We start from the raw sequence: 20,522 nt of genomic DNA on the forward strand, positions 1-20,522 counted from the left end.
ATGAACTTAACCTGTTCTTTAACAGATTTGACATTGAGGCCTCTGCCCATCCCCCACAAGCCATCTGTTGTCAGCCCCCAACCAACACATATTCCACTCTCCCCTCCTACCCCTCCTCACAGTCCCCCACCCTGCTCTCATGACTATACCCCTTCCCCACACGAAACCACCATGGTGGGCTTCACAGCTCTACAGGTGAGAAGACGGCTGGAATGTCTCAACCCAAGCAAGGCTGCAGGACCGGATGGTGTCAGTACCAGGGTGCTCAAAGCCTGTGCCCCTCAGCTATGTGGAGTACTTCACCATGTATTCAACCTGAGCCTGAGGCTCCGGAGGGTTCCTGTACTGTGGAAGACGTCCTGCCTCGTCCCTGTGCCGAAGACGCCGCACCCCAGTGGCCTCAATGACTACAGACCTCCCACATCATGAAGACCCTGGAGAGACTTGTTCTGGAGCTGCTCCGGCCTATGGTCGGGCCACACTTAGATCCCCTCCAGTTCGCCTACCAGGAGTTGAGGATGCCATCGTCTACCTGCTGAACCGTGTCTATGCCCACCCGGACAAGCCAGCAAGCACTGTGAGGGTCATGTTTTTTGACTTCTCCAGTGCGTTCAACACCATCCGCCCTGCTCTGCTGGGGGAGAAGCTAACAGCGATGCAGGTGGATGCTTCCCTGGTGTCATGGATTCTTGATTACCTGACTGGCAGACCACAGTACATGTGCTTGCAACACTGTGTGTCCGACCCAGTGATCAGCAGCACTGGGGCTCCACAGGGGACTGTCTTGTCTCCCTTTCTCTTCACCCTCTACACCTCGGACTTCAACTACTGCACGGAGTCTTGTCACCTTCAGAAGTTTTCGGATGACTCTGCCATAGTTGGATGCATCAGCAAGGGAGATGAGGCTGAGTACAGGGCTACGGTAGGAAACTTTGTCACATGGTGTGAGCAGAATTATCTGCAGCTTAATGTGAAAAAGACTAAGGAGCTGGTGGTAGACCTGAGGAGAGCGAAGGTACCGGTGACCCCTCTTTCCATCCAGGGGCTCAGTGTGGACATGGTGGAGGATTACAAATACCCGGGGATACAAATTGACAATAAACTGGACTGGTCAAAGAACACTGATGCTGTCTACAAGAAGGGTCAGAGCCATCTCTATTTCCTGAGGAGACTGAGGTCCTTTAGCATCTGCTGGACGATGCTGAGGATGTTCTACGAGTCTGTGGTGGCCAGTGCTATCATGTTTGCTGTTGTGTGCTGGGGCAGCAGGCTGAGGGTAGCAGACACCAACAGAATCAACAAACTCATTCGTAAGGCCAGTGATGTTGTGGGGATGGAACTGGATTCTCTCACGGTGGTGTCTGAAAAGAGGATGCTGTCTAAGTTGCATGCCATCTTGGTCAATGTCTCCCATCCCATACGTAATGTACTGGGTGAGCACAAGAGTACATTCAGCCAGAGACTCATTCCACCGAGATGCAGCACAGAGCGTCATAGGAAGTCATTCCTGCCTGTGGCCACCAAACTTTACAACTCCTCCCTTGGAGGGTCAGACACCCTGAGCCAACAGGCTGGTCCTGGACTTACTCACAATTTACTGGCATAATCTACATCTTACTATTTAACTATTTATGGTTCTATTACTATTTATTATTTATGGTGCAACTGTAACGAAAACCAATTTCCCCTGGGATCAATAAAGTATGACTATGACTAGACTATGACTTGTATGTATACAAAGCAAATTTCAAAGCACTGCAGAATCAAATGACGCTCAGAGGGAAGTTTTTTGAACCAGGTATTGTTTGACGTGGCTTGCAAAAATCTTCGGAACTGAAAAATTGAGAGAAATATATATACAAATTACAGATTACCAAGGGAACTTTTCACAACAAAATGAGCACAAGGGATAAAAAAAAAGGCATTCGGCCTTTCCAAAACATCCGGGTCTACAGAATGGCCTGCTGTACGGCTGCTCATCATGAACAAAATTACCAATATTTATAAGTTATGAAAATAGTAACAAAGGTTAGCTTAACATTCTCACTATTTTGCTATCAGAATTCAGTATCAGCAAATCCATTTATAATAACAGCCCACAAGTTAAACATGGCAGAGATGAGAATTATAAATCAAATTTCTGGAAGATGTTTTCTCCTTTTAAACAATAATTACAAACCCCTTTTCCAGAAAAGTTGGGATATTTTCCAAAATGCAATAAAAACAAAAATCTGTGATATGTTAATTCACGTGAACCTTTATTTAACTGACAAAAGTACAAAGAAAAGATTTTCAATAGTTTTACTGACTAATAGTTATAATTGTATTTTGTAAATATACACAAATTTAGAATTTGATGGCTGCAACCCACTCAACAAAAGTTGGGACAGAGTTAAAATAAGATCTAAAAGTGCACAGAATATTCAAGTATCAGTTCAAAAGTGCACAGAATATTCAAGTATCAGTTCAAAAGGAACATTTCTCAATGCGAGATTGCAGAGAATTTAGGTCTTTCAACATCTACTGTACATAAGATTCAGAGAATTTAGAGACATCTCAGTGCGTAAAGGGCAAGGTCGGAAACCACTGTTGAATGCGCGTGATCTTCGAGCCCTCAGGCGGCACTGCCTAAGAAACCGTCATGCTACTGTGACAATTATTGCCACCTGGGCTCGGGAGTACTTTGGAAAACCACTGTCACTCAACACAGTCCGTCGCTGCATCCAAAAATGCAACTTGAAACTGTATTACGCAAGGAGGAAACCATACATCAACTCTGTGCAGAAACGCCGGCGAGTTCTCTGGGCCCGAGCTCATCTCAGATGGACTGGAAGACTGTGGAACCGTGTGCTGTGGTCAGATGAGTCCACATTTCAGCTAGTTAACGGAAAAAACAGGCGTCGAGTTCTCCGTGCCAAAGATGAAAACGACCATCCAGATTGTTATCAGCGAAAGGTGCAAAAGCCAGCATCTGTGATGGTATGGGGGTGCATCAGTGCCCACGGCATGGGTGAGTTGCATGTATGTGAAGGTACCATTGACTCTGAGGCGTATATTAGGATTTTAGAGAGACATATGTTACCATCAAGACGACGTCTCTTCCCGAGACGTCCATACTTATTTCAGCAGGACAATGCCAGACCACACTCTGCACGGGCTACAACAGCGTGGCTTTGTAGACACAGAGTGCGTGTGCTTGACTGGCCTGCTGCCAGTCCAGATCTATCTCCTATTGAAAATGTATGGCACATCATGAAGAGGAGAATCAGACAACGGAGACCACAGACTGTTCAGCAGCTGAAGTCTTATATCGAGCAAGAATGGACAAAATTTCCAATTGCAAATCTACTACAATTAGTATCCTCAGTTCCAAAACGATTAAAAAGTGTTATTAAAAGGAAAGGTGATGTAACACAATGGTAAACATGCCTCTGTCCCAACTTTCGTTGAGTGTGTTGCAGCCATCAAATTCTAAATTTGTGTATGTTTACAAAATACAATTAAGTTGGTCAGTAAAACTATTGAAAATCTTTTCTTTGTATTTTGTCAGTTAAATAAAGGTTCACGTGAATTAACATATCACAGATTTTTGTTTTGATTGCATTTTGGAAAATATCCCAACTTTTCTGGAAATGGGGTTTGTACATTTACCCTAAAGGACCGACAATCAATTATTTTCCTTTGGTCTAAAATGTACCTCAAATTCCTGAATAACGTGAGTGGTTAGATGATTTTCCTTGAAAGAGGAATTACGGAGTGTCATGGATTGTTTCTTAGAGCAGTATGTTATAGAACCCACCTGGAAACAGGCCATTTTAGATTAAGTTGGATTAATTAAGGATGTTGTGGTAAAGAATCACCTAGAGAGTAGCGATTAAAATGTGGTAGAATTCTGGAATCACAGCTTGATGGTAAACAACCAGGATCCATAACCAATGCCCTCAACTTAGATGAGTGCAATAACAGAAAAAGAATGAAGGTGGAGTTGTCAAGAATAGACTGGGTAAATTGGCTATTGATAGGTTAGTGGAAGAGAAATGGAAAATATTTAAACAGCAGATAGCATAGCTTTATCCTAATCAGAATGAAAAAAAAATCACAGGAGAAAGATGACCTCGTTTGTTAACAACAGATTGTTTAAGAAAAATATTTAGAGAATGGAACCAACAAAGAGACTGAAACATTGAGAAAGAAAACAGATGGGATTAAGGAAAAGTAGCTAAAGCCTGTGAAGGGTTGAGAATTAGCATTAGGAGGCAATAACAGGAAAAGAAATAACTGATGGGCTGGTTTCAAACAGTATGCAAGTACATCTGATGATTACTATTACAAAGGACAGGTATTGGCAAAATGAATGGGACCCAAACAGACAAGTCATCAGCTCCCAATGACTTGAGTCCCAGGGTTTTAGAAAGGATGCAGCTACAAAAAATTGGAAACATTTGTTGGAAGTTTCTCAAAACTCCCCATTTCTGGGGAACCACACATGACTCCATTGTTCAGGGGTGGAAGACAAAAAGCAGGTAGATAATGAGCTTGTTGATTTAATATCTATTGTTGGCAAGATGCTGGATTCCATAATGAAGGGGGAAAAGTCATTTAGAGGAGAAGCTTAATGTAATCAAACTAAGTCAACATGGTTTGATGAAAGGTAAGTATGTTTAACAGTTACTACCATTCAAGGATATAACAAGTAGAGTTGATGGAATAATATATTTGAGTTTTCAGAAGGCATGAACAAGGTACCACAAGGCTTGTGCACAGGGTATTAGGGCATGTATGTGTGTTAACATGGACTAAAGATTCGTTATCACATTGCAGACAGAGCAGAATACGTGTTCATTTCAGGCTAAAAGTAATCAGTTTTTAAACCCTCAACTGTTCATTGTTTAAATCAATGATCTACAAATTTGAAAAGAAAGATTTTCTGAGGTTGCTTTAGAGGGAGATGCTCTGTTGGAATCAAACAGTGCAATAAAGCACTACAGCACAGAAATAGGCCCTTCAGCCCATCTAGTTCATGCCAAACTATTATTCTGCCTAGTCCTATCAACCCATATCTAAACCATTGCCCTCCATCCATCTGCACATAAACAGAGGCTATATGTGCAGAATAAAGTAAAAATAGAAAATACTTGAACAGGCCAAGTACCTTCTGTGTAATGAGATACAACTAACACTTTAAAAACTCTGCCTCAGTTTCTATCTCCATAGATGCTGCCTGACCTGTTAACAGTTTCCAATATTTTCTTTTTTCAAAATGAAATCAAAATGTTTAAGGAAGATATTACATAATAAATTATGACAAAGCTTATGTATTATAGGATTTGGAGAAATACAGAAAATGATGTCTGACAAAACAGCAGTTGAAGTGACAGAAATTGGCTAGTTTATACATGTGATATAGCTCCAGGCCTGGACCCATTGGTGAATGCAAAAGGAAGGGCAAGCCCACCTTTACCAGGAAAAAAATGTATAGTGTACCCCTCAGAGGTATGAATGTGTATGACTAAAAATGCTGTATCTACTTGCCAAAGGTGTCATGCATATCCACTGACCTTTCTTCCCGTGTTATATCTACCCCAATTGATGGTGGGGTAACCAAATTGTCAGCTATTAACAGGCCAAATCGCTGCAGGATCAGCTTCAGAGAAGTACAGCCTGTCTGGACATAACTATGGACAAAAGAGTGATCAGAACTTGTATGTACATCAATCAATGGAAAGAAAATTCATTTTTTCTCTTAAGGAATGCTAGATTATTTTATCCGAAACCAAAAGAAATCCTAAACATGATGTTCTAGCTTTTTGAAAGAAAGGAATATTCATGTTTATACCCCATCCCTATGCAAAGCTTGGGCAAAATAAACTATCTTTTACTATATCTCATACCCGATCTTCTATAAACAACTCTAATGTACAGTGATATCCATGCAGTCCTCCACATCTACACAGCTTGAGTTGCCAGTGTAGATACAGAAGAATGAGATCATCCAAATTCACCCGAAACATTTCAAAGAAAATGGTTCATTTAAATCACCATACTGGAGCTGCTGGAAGTCCTTAGGACATAATCTATGCAATTTAATGCTGTTTGTTTTGGAATTAAATTTGCCAAGCAGAACCAAGAGCAAGCAATGCAGAGTCTGGGTATTGGGTTGAACAGGGATTTGAATATTCTAATCTTAAAACTAATTTACCTTGAAGCAGCATCATTGCTAACATAAATGTTTCCCATTTACCACCATCAGGTGGAAAGCAAATGTACAGATTTCCCTTAATTGATGAGCTTCTCAGTTGATCTATCTCATTGACAAGTGATCTGCTGACAGGGTTTGAAGACTCAATCGAGCTTTTCATATTTGTATTTAAATAAAACAATTATAAACAAATCAAACAAAGTTAGAATTTCTAACAACGTTTTGGTATGGTCTTTTATCTTGAACAGCAAAACTAAATGCTATCTGGTTTTGAATGAAGGGAAATCAATGGAAAAACTTCTCAAATTACTTGTACACAAGAAAAATGGCTGCCCTACTTGGACAATGATAGTATGTTTACAATTACATGAAAAAAGTGACAATAGAGTCAATATTCTGATAAATTGCTTCAACTAACCTGCTGATGTGCAACCATGTTTTATGCTCCGAGCACTGGTAGGGATCTCCATTAATACTAAAACACTGTGCAATATTATGCCCATATCACGACACTCCATGACCAATCAATAAAGAAAAATGCTGACCTCTCATACTTGCTCTGCAACAGCTTGTCAATCTGAGGAATGATTGAAGGGCAGAGGTCCAATTTCCACAATGCTCTGAAACAAAAATGTTATCCATAGCTATGGGTAGCTGGTGTATCATTGCGGAAAAGGCTATGTGCTTTCATCCTCTCTATACCCCTCATGAACATATATACCTCTATCAGGATACCCCTCAATCTCTTAAATTCCAGAGAGTACTGTCCTAGGTCTACACAACCTCACCTTGTAATTCAGATCCCCAAGTCCAGGCAACATTCCCCTAAATTGTTTCTGCACTAATATTGGTCAGACCACATTTGGAATATTGTAAATGGTTTTAGGCCCCATTTCTAAGAGAGATGTGCTGGCATTGGAGAGGGTCCAGGGGCTGTCACAAGAATTATCCCAGTAATGAAAGTGTTAATGCAAGAGTAGTATTTGAAGGCTCTGAGCCTGGACTCATTGGAATTTAGGATATTGAGGGGAATTCTCATTGAATTCTATTGAATATTGAAAGGCCTAGATACTGTAAGTACGGAGAGGATGTTTCTAATAGTAGGAGAGTCCAGCACCAAAGGGCAGAGACCCTTTTGAAGAGAAATGAGGAGGAATTTCCTTAGCCAGGTGGTGAATTTGTGAAATCCATTCCCACAGCCAGCTATAGAGGCCAAGTCATTGGGTACATTTAAAATGGAGTTTGATAGGCTTTTGATTAATAAGGGACAATAAAATTTATGGAGAAGGCAGGAAAAGGGAGTTAAGAAGGAAAATAAATCAGCCATTATTGAGTTGTGGAATAGACTCAATGGGCTGAATCACTTTATTTTACTACGCTTTATGGTTAAAATCAATCTTTTGCAGAGAACAAAATGTCATTTAATTCAACATACTCATTACATCCAGCACCCATCCAAACTCCACTGTTTCGTATTTTTGTCATAAAACCAGTACACCCAACTGGTCTGCTTCACTTGGTAAGTTTCTCAGAAAGATAGTGCCAATTCCGAAAAAGGGTCTTATAGGAAATGCATCAACCAAAAACTAATCCTTTTAGCCTCCAGAAGAATTGATGCCAAAGAAGGGAAAGAAGAAAGAAAACGTAGTCAAGAATATTAAATTTAGCTGTCAAATTCCATCAAGTTTTCTGATATAACTTTTAATATTGTTTATGTTAGAGAACAATGTTTAAAGATGGTTAAAGCAACTGCTCAATATTATTCAGAGGCACCATGTCGAGAAGTAAATGAATGATGACGCTGAGTACAAAGAATGTTTGGAATCTGCAGATTGTGAAGGTCAGGGCTCCTGGTTGAAAGTGAACTGAAAATGTTAACTTTAAAACAATCTATAACCAGAGATACTGTAAAACGAATTATACTTAATGAATTATAAGTGTTAATGATGTTCAATTTTCAAAACAGATTAACTAAATCAACAAGGAATCTACTGGTAAGGGTAGTAATTGAAGTAGGTAGGGAACAGAAGATTAAAGACACAGAAACATCTGAAGGCATATCACACTAGTAAAGAGTCATTGAAGTTATTGAAGAGAGAGAGAGAGAGAGAGAGAGAGAGACATTGAAGTCATTGAGAGAGTCATTGAAGTGAGAGAGACAGAGAGAGAGAGAGAGAGAGAACGAACACACTTGTGGGCTGTTAACAAATGACGTATTTCACTGTACGTTTCAATGTACATGCAATAAATAAACTTGAATCTGAACAAACAGCAAGGGATGAAATAACTGAGGAAGATCAAAGAAAAAGAATAAATCCAATGACACAGAGACTTGTTTTGATCATGACCAATGCCCTGTACCAACAATCACAAAGAAGTCTTTTGATTAAGCCGAATTCTAGAACAGTTAAGTAATAGAGCTACAATAGGCAAGTCAAAAAAGATTCTTGAAAAAGATGCAAGAATCTTGTACCAGTTTGAATGTTTCCATCTTTTTTCTACTTGGTACTTGTGAATTATTGGCTGGACCGGTACCATCTACCCAAACAGAAAATATTCAGAAGCATTAGAGTAGTAGGTGATTGATGCAAAATTAGGGAAGGCTGGACATTAAGTAATCAAAAATACAACTAAATGACAATCCATTAATCCTGGAATAGAAGCTGGAATCCATCCTGGAATGGCGTCTGTTTTGCCATTCAATTAGAACAGTGACTAATATTCCCACTTAGCTATGACATACAATTAATATCACCACCTCACTTCCCCCAATATCTATTATCCCAAATATCTTTCCCAGCAGTACATTTACCTCAGATTTAAAAACACCAATTGTTGAGGCATTCACAACTTTGGAAACTAGAATTTATATATCTATTATGAATGTTTAAAAATTATTTCCCAATTTCATTCTCAATTTGCCACACAAACATGATTCAATATTGAAGAATGTTAACAAGTTGAGCATGTTATCATAAACCATCATACCATTAAAGATATATACATTGATATAAAGAAAAGGTATAAAGAAATGGATAGCCTTCTAAGCAGATACATACGGTTTAAGGTTAATAATGTTCAAAATGTCTACAATAACTGCTAAGTCATTCATGGTCACTGCTGAGTCTATGGAAGTCTGTAATAAAAGAGATCACTGTTAGAACATACATCTGAATCCAGGTCAAAATATTAACTTCTCCAGAATACCTCACACCTGCAAGATCACATTGGTTTTATCATAAGTTTAGAACAGGAATAGCCTTGTGTCTGCTGAACTCAAAATCCTGAGGCAGTTTTATCAACAATATCAATCCAATTACAAACCAGAAGTTAGTTCCAACTGAAGGGCAGAGCTCAATCTCAGGACAATCTTTTGATATGTGTTGCCATTAGAAATAATGATGATTCCCTGAAATAAAGTTCTACAGCCGAGATCTGTTAAGTATTGAACACATATTGTGCCATCCTTCACATTTACTATCTACAATGATTCAGTCAGTAGGGGATTAATCCAAACCTCTTCTAACACTGAACTAGGTAAAGTTAGCCCAATCTCCATAGAATCATATACCCATATTTTGCATTTTGTCAATTTTTACTTTTTCTGGACCTGGAAGTCATTGACAAATCCAGCAGTTACTACCCACAAAGGTGGACGCGACCCACATTCTTAAACCACTGAAGTCCTCCCAGTGCTGTGGAGCAAGGTATTCTAACACACCACCTACATGACAAAGGAACACTTACACATTCCCAAGTCAAGACAGTGTATGAATTAAAGGGGGAAATTTGAACAACACCACTATTTGTTGAATTCATATGTGGAAATGGATTGTTTTCTGCTAATCATCATTACTTGTAGTATTACAGTGACGGCCTTGAAAAGCCAGTTTGTTTTCTTCCTGGGTATGCAAGCCAGAAATTGCAGAAGACACCATCTTGTACAAGTTGTAAAATAGTCACAATAAATTTGTACTTCCACTCTATTAATTATTCAGATTATGACATGAGAGTTGAATGGCTGGCTAACAACTTTCCCATCAAGTAAAATGTTGTCTCATTGGTTCAGCTCTATCTCATCCAAATAATAAAACTTGGCAGTTAAAGTATGTAAAGACGAGGAAATCTGCAGATGCTCGAATTTCAAGCAACACACATAAAACTTGCTGGTGAACGCAGCAGGCCAAGCAGCATCTATAGGAAGCTGTACAGTCGACGTTTCGGGCTGAGACCCTTCATCAGGACTAACTCAAAGAAGAGCTAGTAAGAGATTTGGAAGTGGGAGGGGGAGGGGGAGATCCGAAATGATAGGAGAAGACAGGCGGGGGAGGGATGGAGCCTAGAGCTGGACAGTTGATTGGCAAAAGGGACAGGAGGTCTAGGGAGAAAGAAAGGGGGGGGATCCCAGAGGATGGGCAAGGGGTATAGTGAGAGGGACAGAGGGAAAAAAAGGAGAGAGAGAAAGAAAATGTGTGTATATAAATAAATAACGGATGGGGTACGAGGGGGAGGTGGAGCATTAGCGGAAGTTTGAGAAGTCAATGTTCGTGCCATCAGGTTGGAGGCTACCCAGACGGAATATAAGGTGACGTTCCTCCAACCTGAGTGTGGCCTCATCTTTACAGTAGAGGAGGCCGTGGATCGACATATCAGAATGGGAATGGGACGTGGAACTAAAATGTGTGGCCACTGGGAGATCCTGCTTTCTCTGGCAAAAGTTAAAGTACGTGTCCGTCTGTCTATGAAAAATTTTCCAATTTATTCCATCTCAAATCACAGTCATTCAAATGAAAAACAAAAACTGCACAGGTCGATCAAAAGCTTCAATCAAACAATATTCTTCCACATAGTATGATTTATGCCACTACCCTCACACTCCTAAATCTCAGTTAAGTGAAACCAAGATGAGAAAATGGAAAATTTGCTGATGTGTTAATTTCTATCGATAGTCACCGCACTGACCTTGATATCTCCAGTGCTCCAAACAGCCCTCACTGTGTCTAAATTCTTGAATCGACTTTTTAATACAACACACATAGTATCGTGTCCTTTCTGGATTTGGCTCACAGCATCTTCATCGGTCAAATCTGCCAATTTATTATTCTGGGACTGAAAAAAGTATACAGCACAAATCAATATTTTACAAAAAGCCATTAGATTTGGCAAAATTAAAGAAAGCTCCAAAATACAAATGATTAAGCACAAGACAGCAAAAGACAAGAGTCAGCAGATGCTGGAAAACTGAAAGAAAAAAAAGCAGAACAAACTTATGGAGAGACTGAGTGATAGTCAACTGGCTATCTTGCCTCTACTCTCAGTACAGGTGAAGAGATTTGACCCGAAATCTCAAATGCCTATTTCCCTGCACAGAGAGTAGCTGACCTACTTAGTTTTAAGCAAGAGATATAGTTGGGATTAATAGGCACGTACTTGAGGAAATTACTGGCAATCTTTCACTGTATTTATAAATCAACCCAGATGGTGGATGGTAAACCCTATATCCAGGTTTGCTGATGACATCGAAAAGCGGCACTGCAAGTGTAGGTCAAAGAGATATTGACTATGTTAACGAGTAAAACTTGGCAAATTAATTTAGACAGGAATAAGAGAAGAACCCAACTAAGGAAAGAGATATCTTCTTAATTTATGAAAACCTGGAAACAAAGTATATCCAGAGATACTGATGTCCACTTTCCTAAGGCAATAAAATATAACAAAAATGGTGCAGAATGTAATTTAAAAGCTTCTAATGGAATGATGGTTTTTGCATCTAGATGACTAACATACAAGGTGATTAAAAAACTTTTTGCCAGAATGATACAAAATCCTGACTAGATCACACCTCAGGAAGGATATCTCAAATGAATCTGCTTTAAATCTTTGATCTAAAACATCAACTCTGGAAGTTGAAGAGATTTACCAGAATGTCACCTGGGTTTAATGACCAAATTATGACAGATATTACAAACTACGCTTGTATTCTTTGGAAATTAGAAATATGTCTAGATTTCATCAAAGTTTTCAATATATTAAGGGCTCTAACAGAACAAGTAAAGAAAATAGATGCACAAATAGAGCCTGGGATTAGGGCATAGTTTTGAATTTGAGAAAGACCTTGTTTAAAGGAAATAAGGATACACTTGTCCAGATAGAATGACAGAACTTCATAATTCGTCTATTAAGAATAATTGATGCCACAACAAATGTTACTATTTACATCACAGATCAGCAATGAATAATTGATATTAATTTGTACCAGCACCTCTGGTTTTCTATCCACTGCTACCCTTCCTGCCAATTAGAAAGCAAGAAATAATAATTTTTTTTCTTTTTTTTAAGTTTAGTTGATTATCACCTCCCTTTTTTAGTTTAGTTGATTAACACTGTTTAGGTTATGTTTTTGGGGGGGGGATATATTTTTATTTTTTTTTCCTTTTTCATGATTTTTTTAAAGATATTTTTCCTTGTTTTATATTGTTCATCTGTATCCTGTATGATTGGGAGATTTAACATTCAAGTGTCAACTGGGCTTATATTTAACTATGTCAATTACAACAATGTATTCCCAATAACTTTGTATCAATATTATGCTATGTTTATTATTATGAAACTAATAAAAAGATTGAAGGGGGGGGGAGAGGGAAAAAAAGAAAGAAGGAAAGAAAATTCAAACACGACATCCCATCAGCTGCCATGGTGGTACAGCAAATAAGTTATCCAAAAGATAAATAACCCACTTACTGGGAGAAAATCTGCTGCCTTCAAACCGATGGGTTCATTTTTGGCAATTGGAATTATTGCTGCTTCAGGCCGGTTGTTGGGAGTGGAAGCTGCTGCTGGAGGAAAGTTCAGCTGATCTGCCTGAATAAGAACACATTCAATAGTCTAATAACCTCCATGTTATTCCTCACATCACAAATTACTTACTACAGAAGCTGAGAAATCACAGGTTAAACAGTACATCAGCCACAGGATGCATCCAATGAAATAAATGGAGATCAAAATAGCAGCAGATACCTAGAAAAGACATTTTACAATAGAAAGTTGTGTATGCTTTAGCGTTAAAAGTCAAATTATTGATATTTAATGAAGTTTCACTAGAGATGGTACAAAACTTCACATCACCAATAAGAAAAAACTATTTTAAAGATTAAAAAAATGTCAGAGACTGATTAATTAACCTACTGATATTTTCACTGCTATTACAACAAAAATGTTTGCATGTTGGCAGACCTGAAAATGATCGCATATTTTTATTCCTGAAATTTGATCCAATGTGTATACAAACATAAATTTGATCAGCTGTAATAGATCCATTTGCTGACTGGTGTCATATCATTCTTCTACCCTAACTGAAAGAAAATAGAGGACTTGCTCAATCAAAATACATTTCATAAAACCGCCCCAAAAATTAAAATTGACCTCTTTAATCTACTTGCCCAAAAATCTAAGCAGAATGTTTTTCACCTGAAATGATTTAAACTGAAATATAGAAAAGGATCAGAAAAAGGTTATGTCATGTTTCTTGCTCTGTGAGTCAACTTTTTAAAAAGGGCACAACAATGGTCATGCAGTCTGCCCACTCAGCTACTGAATCTACAAAAGCATTCCCTTATAACAAAAATAATTCACCAAATTCCAATTTTCATTCTTTACAGTACCACACTTAATTTGTCTGGTTACAGCAATGTCTATAAAGAAAGGGCAAATCAAAACCCCAGTGAGCAACTCTTAATTCACATTGCAAACTGTTGTTGATTTCATCAATACTTTGAAGAATTTTTTAAAAATTAAATTACTTGACATTTGGAAGATGCTGGACAGCACAATAAAGGGGATTTACTATCAAGAGATTTACTATCAAGTTTTCCAATTTAAAAAATCTTCACAATGGAGCTCACACTGGAATAAGAAGTAGGAGTAGGAGTAGGCCATTTGGCCCTTCGAGCCAGCTCCACCATTCAGTAAGATCAAAGCTGATCTGACCATGGATTCATCTCCATCTACCTGCCTTTTCCCCATAACCCTTAATTCCCCTACTATGTAAACATCTATCCAACCTTGTCTTAAATATATTTATAGTGCCTCCACTGCTTCATTAGGCAGAGAATTTCACAAATTCAAACTCTTTAGGAAAAGCAGTTCTTCCTCATCTCAAAGCTAAATCTACTCCCCCAAATCTTGAGGCTATGTCCCCCTAGTTCTACTCTCACCTATCAGTAGAAACAACTTTCCTGCCTCTATCTTATGTATCCCTTTCATAATTTTATGTTTCTACAAGATCTCTTCTCATTCTTCTGAATTCCAGCGAGTACAGTCCCAGGCAATTCAATCTCTCCTCATAGTCTAATCTCCTCATCTCTGGAATCAACCTGGTGAACCTCCTCTGCACCACCCCAAAGTCAGTATATTCTTCCTCAAGTCAGGAGACCAGAACTGCATGCTGTACTCCAGGTGCAGCCTCACCTGTGCCTTGTACAGTTGCAGCATAACCTCCCTGCTCTTAAATTCAATCCCTCTAGTAGTGAAGGCCAACATTCCATTTACCTTCTTGATAGCCTGCTGCACCTGCAAACCAACCTTTTGCGATTCATAGAACATAGAATAGTACAGCACAGTACAGGCCCTTCAGCCCACAATGTTGTGCTGACCGTCAAACCTTGCCTCCCATATAAGCCCCCACCTTAAGTTCCTCCATATACCTGTCTAGTAGTCTCTTAAACTTCACTGGTGTATCTGCCTCCACCACTGACTCAGGCAGTGCATTCCACGCACCAACCAATCTCTGAGTAAAAAACCTTCCTCTAATATCCGCCTTGAACTTCCCACCCCTTACCTTAAAGCTATGTCCTCTTGTATTGAGCAGTGGTGCCCTGGGGAAGAGGCACTGGCTATCCATTCTATCTATTCCTCTTATTATCTTATACACCTCTATCATGTCTCCTCTCATCCTCCTTCTCTCCAAAGAGTAAAGCCCTCCCTTAATCTCTGATCATAATGCATACTTTCTAAACCAGGCAGCATCCTGGTAAATCTCCTCTGTACTCTTTCCAGTGCTTCCACATCCTTCCTATAGTGAGGTGACCAGAACTGGACACAGTACTCCAAGTGTGGCCTAACCAGAGTTTTATAGAGCTGCATCATTACATCGCGACTCTTAAACTCTATCCCTCGATTTATGAAAGCTAACACCCCATAAGCTTTCTTAACTACCCTATCCACCTGTGAGGCAACTTTCAGGGATCTGTGGACATGTACCCCGAGATCCCTCTGCTCCTCGATACTACCAAGTATCCTGCCATTTACTTTGTACTCTGCCTTGGAGTTTGTCCTTCCAAAGTGTACCACCTCACATTTCTCCCGGTTGAACTCCATCTGCCACTTCTCAGCCCACTTCTGCATCCTATCAGTGTCTCTCTGCAATCTTTGACAATCCTCTACACTATCTACAACACCACCAGCCTTTGTGTTGTCTGTAAACTTGCCAACCCACCCTTCTACCCCCACATCCAGGTCATTAATAAAAATCATGAAAAGTAGAGATCCCAGAACAGACCCTTGTGGGACACCACTAGTCACAATCCTCCAATCTGAATGTACTCCCTCCACCACCATCCTCTGCCTTCTGCAGGCAAGCCAATTCTGAAACAACACACATAAAAGTTGCTGGTGAACGCAGCAGGCCAGGCAGCATCTCTAGGAAGAGGTGCAGTCGACGTTTTAGGCCGAGACCCTTCGTCAGGACTAACTGAAGGAAGAGTGAGTAAGGGATTTGAAAGTTGGAGGGGGAGGGGAAGATCCAAAATGATAGCAGAAGACAGGAGGGGGAGGGATGGAGCCAAGAGCTGGACAGGTGATAGGCAAGAGGGATACGAGAGGATCATGGGACAGGAGGTCCGGGAAGAAAGACAAGGAATCCACCTGGCCAAACTTCCCTGGATCTCATGCCTTCTAACTTTCTGAATAAGCCTACCGTGTGGAACCTTGTCAAATGCCTTACTAAAATCCATATAGATCACATCCACTGCACTACCCTCATCTATATGCCTTGTCACCTGCTCAAAGAACTCTATCAGGCTTGTTAGACATGATCTGCCCTTCACAAAGCCATGCTGACTGTCCTTGATCAGACCATGATTCTCTAAATGCCTATAGATCCTATCTCTAAGAATCTTTTCCAACAGCTTTCCCACCACAGACGTAAGGCTCACTGGTCTATAATTACCCGGACTATCCCTACTACCTTTTTTGAACAAAGGGACAACATTCGCCTCCTTCCAATCCTCCGGTACCATTACCGTGGACAACAAGGACATAAAGATCCTAGCCAGAGGCTCAGCAATCTCTTCTCTTGCCTCGTGGAGAAGCCTGGGGAATATTCCGTCAGGCCCTGGGGACTTATCTGTCCTAATATATTTTAACAACTCGAACACCTCCTCTCCCTTAATATCAACGTGCCCCAGAACATCAACCTCACTCATATTGTCCTCACCATCATCAAGTTCCCTCTCATTGGTGAATACCGAAGAGAAGTATTAATTGAGGACCTCGCTCACTTCCACAGCCTCCAGGCACATCTTCCCACCTTTATCTCTAATCGGTCCTACCTTCACTCCTGTCATCCTTTTTTCCTTCACATAATTGAAGAATGCCTTGGGGTTTTCCTTTACCCTACTCGCCAAGGCCTTCTCATGCCCCCTTCTTGCTCTTCTCAGCCCCTTCTTAAGCTCCTTTCCTGCTTCCCTATATTCCTCAATAGACCCATCTGATCCTTGCTTCCTAAACCTCATGTATGCTGCCTTCTTCCACCTGACTAGATTTTCCACCACAAGCACTCCCAAGTCCTTCTACACAGCAGCATGCTGCACTTTTTTACCATTTAAATAATCATCCAATTTTTCTTCCAAAGTGGATAACCTCATATTTAGCAATATTGTACTCCATCTGCCAGACCCTTACACCTGAGCAATTATGCAAGAATGTTGTTGGGAATTTGAGAAGACCCACTGTTGGAAAAATCCTATAAACCACCTGTTTATTGAATGACTGACATCTTTTTAGAAAGACATCAGGAACTTATTGACCACTAAAATCAAACCAAAGCTGTATCAATACAATGTCAATGAGTAATCTCTTTACAGTGTTTAGTCAACAAAATATGAATAAAGGCTGCTATCAAAAGATTGCCCTGAATATTACAAGACGTCTTGTGTGACTGACCCGCTCCTAGAACAAAAGGAGTAGATCAGGAACAGGACAAATTGCACCTCCAGTTTGCTCTGCCATTCAGGGCCTTAAATATTTGACCAACCTAATACCCTGCACCTTCGAATTTCCCTTGGCGTCCAAAAACCATCAAACTCAGGCATATATCTGATGAAATCAGGGGACAACGTCTCAATAAATGAAGATTGTGAACCTTTGGAATTTTTTGCTCCAGTGGTCACTCAGTTGATCAGTGTGTTTATAGCTAAGATCAATACATGTTTGAACTCTAAAGTAATGAAGGAATGAGGGTCTATCAGGAAAGTAGACTAGAAATCAAGGATCAGCCATGATCTTACTGAATGGAGAATGTTAAAGTATGTGCCAGGCCCGCCCCAATTTTTTCATTATGACACAATTTTAAACCCCAAATCCTCTGGCACATCTCGGAGAGAACACTGTAACTGAGGATCTCAAGCAGGTGGAGTAACAAATCCTAGACTTTTGACCTCTAGGGCTCTAAACTGATGACTACAGTTGAATTGGGCAAAGGAGTGAAATTATGCTGATGTTTAATGCATCTAATAGTAACCAAAAACAAATTTGACTGTGTATACCATAGTTAGGACTGCTTTAACTGAGAAGGAGTATAATTCATTCACAAACTGATTTGAATCCAGCAGCAGATGACTGGGCCTCTATTAACTTCCCAATTCAGAGGATAAATGGGGCAAGTAGTGCAAGGCTAATCCAAACACAAAAGGAGATGCAAAATCTCGTAGTTGATTTGTTTTGAAAAACTGAATAGAATGTATAAACCCTGTATACGTACCAGATTTTGGAACTATTGAATGTATAGACTAGAGAAGTTATTTAATGATTTATGATCAAGGTCTTTCAAACAGCATTACAGACCTGTAATCTCTTTACTGTGGTAGTGTGCATCTCTGTTGGAGGAGTCACTTTGTCAGATTCCTTTACTGAAATGGTATCTACACAGAAAAAATCCATCATGCAGTGTGAACAAAACATACACAAAGAAGAGCACTTAACAGCATCATCACTGACCATGAATTAAACAATATTTGAAACTGCATACAAGGTAATTACCAAAAGATATTGCCATTTGTAGACGTTTGATTATTTAGTATCCTCTCAGAATAAAAAAAAACTGGAAAAGTTTGAAAGAAAGAGACAACAAAAGGTGTTCAATCTTTTAACTGGAAGGGGAGAAGAAAAACATTACTTCATAAAATTTGAGAATCCACTCCATATGGTTAAACATCAAAAACAAAGGAACAAGGACAACGTAAATGGAAACAATAGCTTGCAGTTAAGATCAATTACGTAGTAAGCTGCCATCTAGTGTGCACATGGAAACATGTTCAATACATCATAGAAACTGGGATAATAATTAAAAAGGCTACAACTGTGCCCAATGCTAGAGAAAAAAAATGATGAAACTCACACAACACCTATAGACCACAAACACAAAAATTCTCCAAAACGGACTTACCATCTTCTGGTGGAGCAGGGAATGGATCAGATCGCCGAGGTGGAGTTCGAGCTGTCAGAAAAACACCAAGGCGGCAACAATATTTCACAATATACTTATAAACACTTTGCTTTAAACTTAACAAAATAACTGTTTATATCCTGTTAAAAGGATTTTATAATTAGCACATTTAAAAGTTTTTGTATATAATTTGGTACAACGGTATGCCACTGAATTTGTTACTGCAGCTACATAATATTTGAGGTCCCATAACTCTGGGTTCTCCATATGCTGCCTAGAGAATGCCGATTCAATAATGCAAGCACAATTCAAAGGTAGTTTGATACAATTAATCTCATTTTGACTGCAATTATCAATGACAAGATGGGATTCACAATCTACTTCATTATGATTTTGCACCTCACGGTCTACTTGCTCTGTAGCTATTGCACTTCATTCTGCATTCTGTTATTGTTTTACCTTGCTCTATCTCAATGCAGTGTGTACTAATTTGATTGTATGAACAGTAATGCGAGACAAGCTTGTCACTGTACCTTGATGAACCAGGGACATAAGCACATGGTTGCCATATGGTGGAAATAGAGAATATTAGAACATAGAACAGACACTTTGGCCCACAACGCTTGTGCCAGCCAGGATATCAAATTAAGTTAATTCCATCTGCCTGCATCCTTCCATTCCCTGCACATTAATATGCCTGTGCAGACGCCTCTTAAACTGTATTATCATATCTGCTTCCACCATCGCCCCAGCAGTGCACCTCAGGCAAAAATCTCACCCCACACAACGTCATTTAAGATTGTGTTCTTTATCATTGTTTAAAGTGCACTACAATTTAAATCAATTACCTAAATTCATAAAAAGTGTCAAAAGTAAGAATGTTTGTACTTCCAAGAGACTGTCTTCAATGTACACAAATCCGATCTTTCATTTTCAAAGAAACTGATAAATTAATAAATGTCATCAAACATCATTTGATTTTAATTGCATGTTAATTGCAACTCACACTTTGAAGGAGACACTTCAGTAATTATTTCTATGAAGGACACTTTCTATGAATACTCAAATACCAGAAAGCAATTATTCACCAAAATGCTTTCAATGACTTTCATAAAATCCTTTACATTTAAACATGATCAACAGGCTTGGATGGAGTGACATTTGTAAACTGTGTCCAATATAAATGCAAGAGCATTGAGAATCGATTCCTCTATCAGTAAACAGACGGAACTAGTCGAGAGGGTGCAACAATGGACCTCCTTCTGACAAATGAGGTAGGGCAAGTGCCAGAAGTGTCAGTCCGTGAGTAATCTGAGTTCCAATAAACAAAATTCTATTTGTTGTAAAACAGTTTGGAGAAGGATACAACCAGTTCACAGGTTAAGGTCCTGAAATGAGGCAGAGTAAATTTAGGAGGGATTTGGCAGGATCTTGCAGTGAGTAAATGGGTTAAGTTCTTTGTAGGGAAAAGTGTATCTGTCATGAGGGAGGCCTTTAAAAATGTGATGTTAAGAGGTCAGGGCCTACATGTTCCTGTTAGAGTGAAGGGCAAGACGGTCAGGCTTCAGGAACACTGGTTGATGAGCCTCCAATTAGGAAAAA

The 20,522-nt window shown here is 39.5% G+C and overlaps 1 protein-coding gene across 2 annotated transcripts in view; it reads right to left on the reverse strand.

Moving 5' to 3' along the window:
* katnb1 (katanin p80 (WD repeat containing) subunit B 1) overlaps positions 1-20,522 on the reverse strand; it is a 77,223-nt gene that overhangs the window by 2,411 nt on the left and 54,290 nt on the right. The window contains exons 12-18 of one of the 2 annotated variants that reach the window (XM_063066676.1): positions 18,921-18,971; positions 18,320-18,396; positions 12,941-13,060; positions 11,162-11,308; positions 9,259-9,335; positions 6,745-6,819; positions 5,559-5,675 (exon numbers count right to left, since the gene is read on the reverse strand). In XM_063066676.1, coding sequence (XP_062922746.1) covers positions 5,559-5,675; positions 6,745-6,819; positions 9,259-9,335; positions 11,162-11,308; positions 12,941-13,060; positions 18,320-18,396; positions 18,921-18,971 — 664 coding nt within the window. The remainder of the gene's footprint in view (positions 1-5,558; positions 5,676-6,744; positions 6,820-9,258; positions 9,336-11,161; positions 11,309-12,940; positions 13,061-18,319; positions 18,397-18,920; positions 18,972-20,522) is intronic. The other variant, XM_063066677.1, reaches the window with a different exon arrangement.

The sequence above is a fragment of the Mobula hypostoma genome, chromosome 14, assembly GCF_963921235.1.
Source record: "Mobula hypostoma chromosome 14, sMobHyp1.1, whole genome shotgun sequence".
Classification (NCBI taxonomy): Eukaryota; Metazoa; Chordata; class Chondrichthyes; order Myliobatiformes; family Myliobatidae; genus Mobula; species Mobula hypostoma.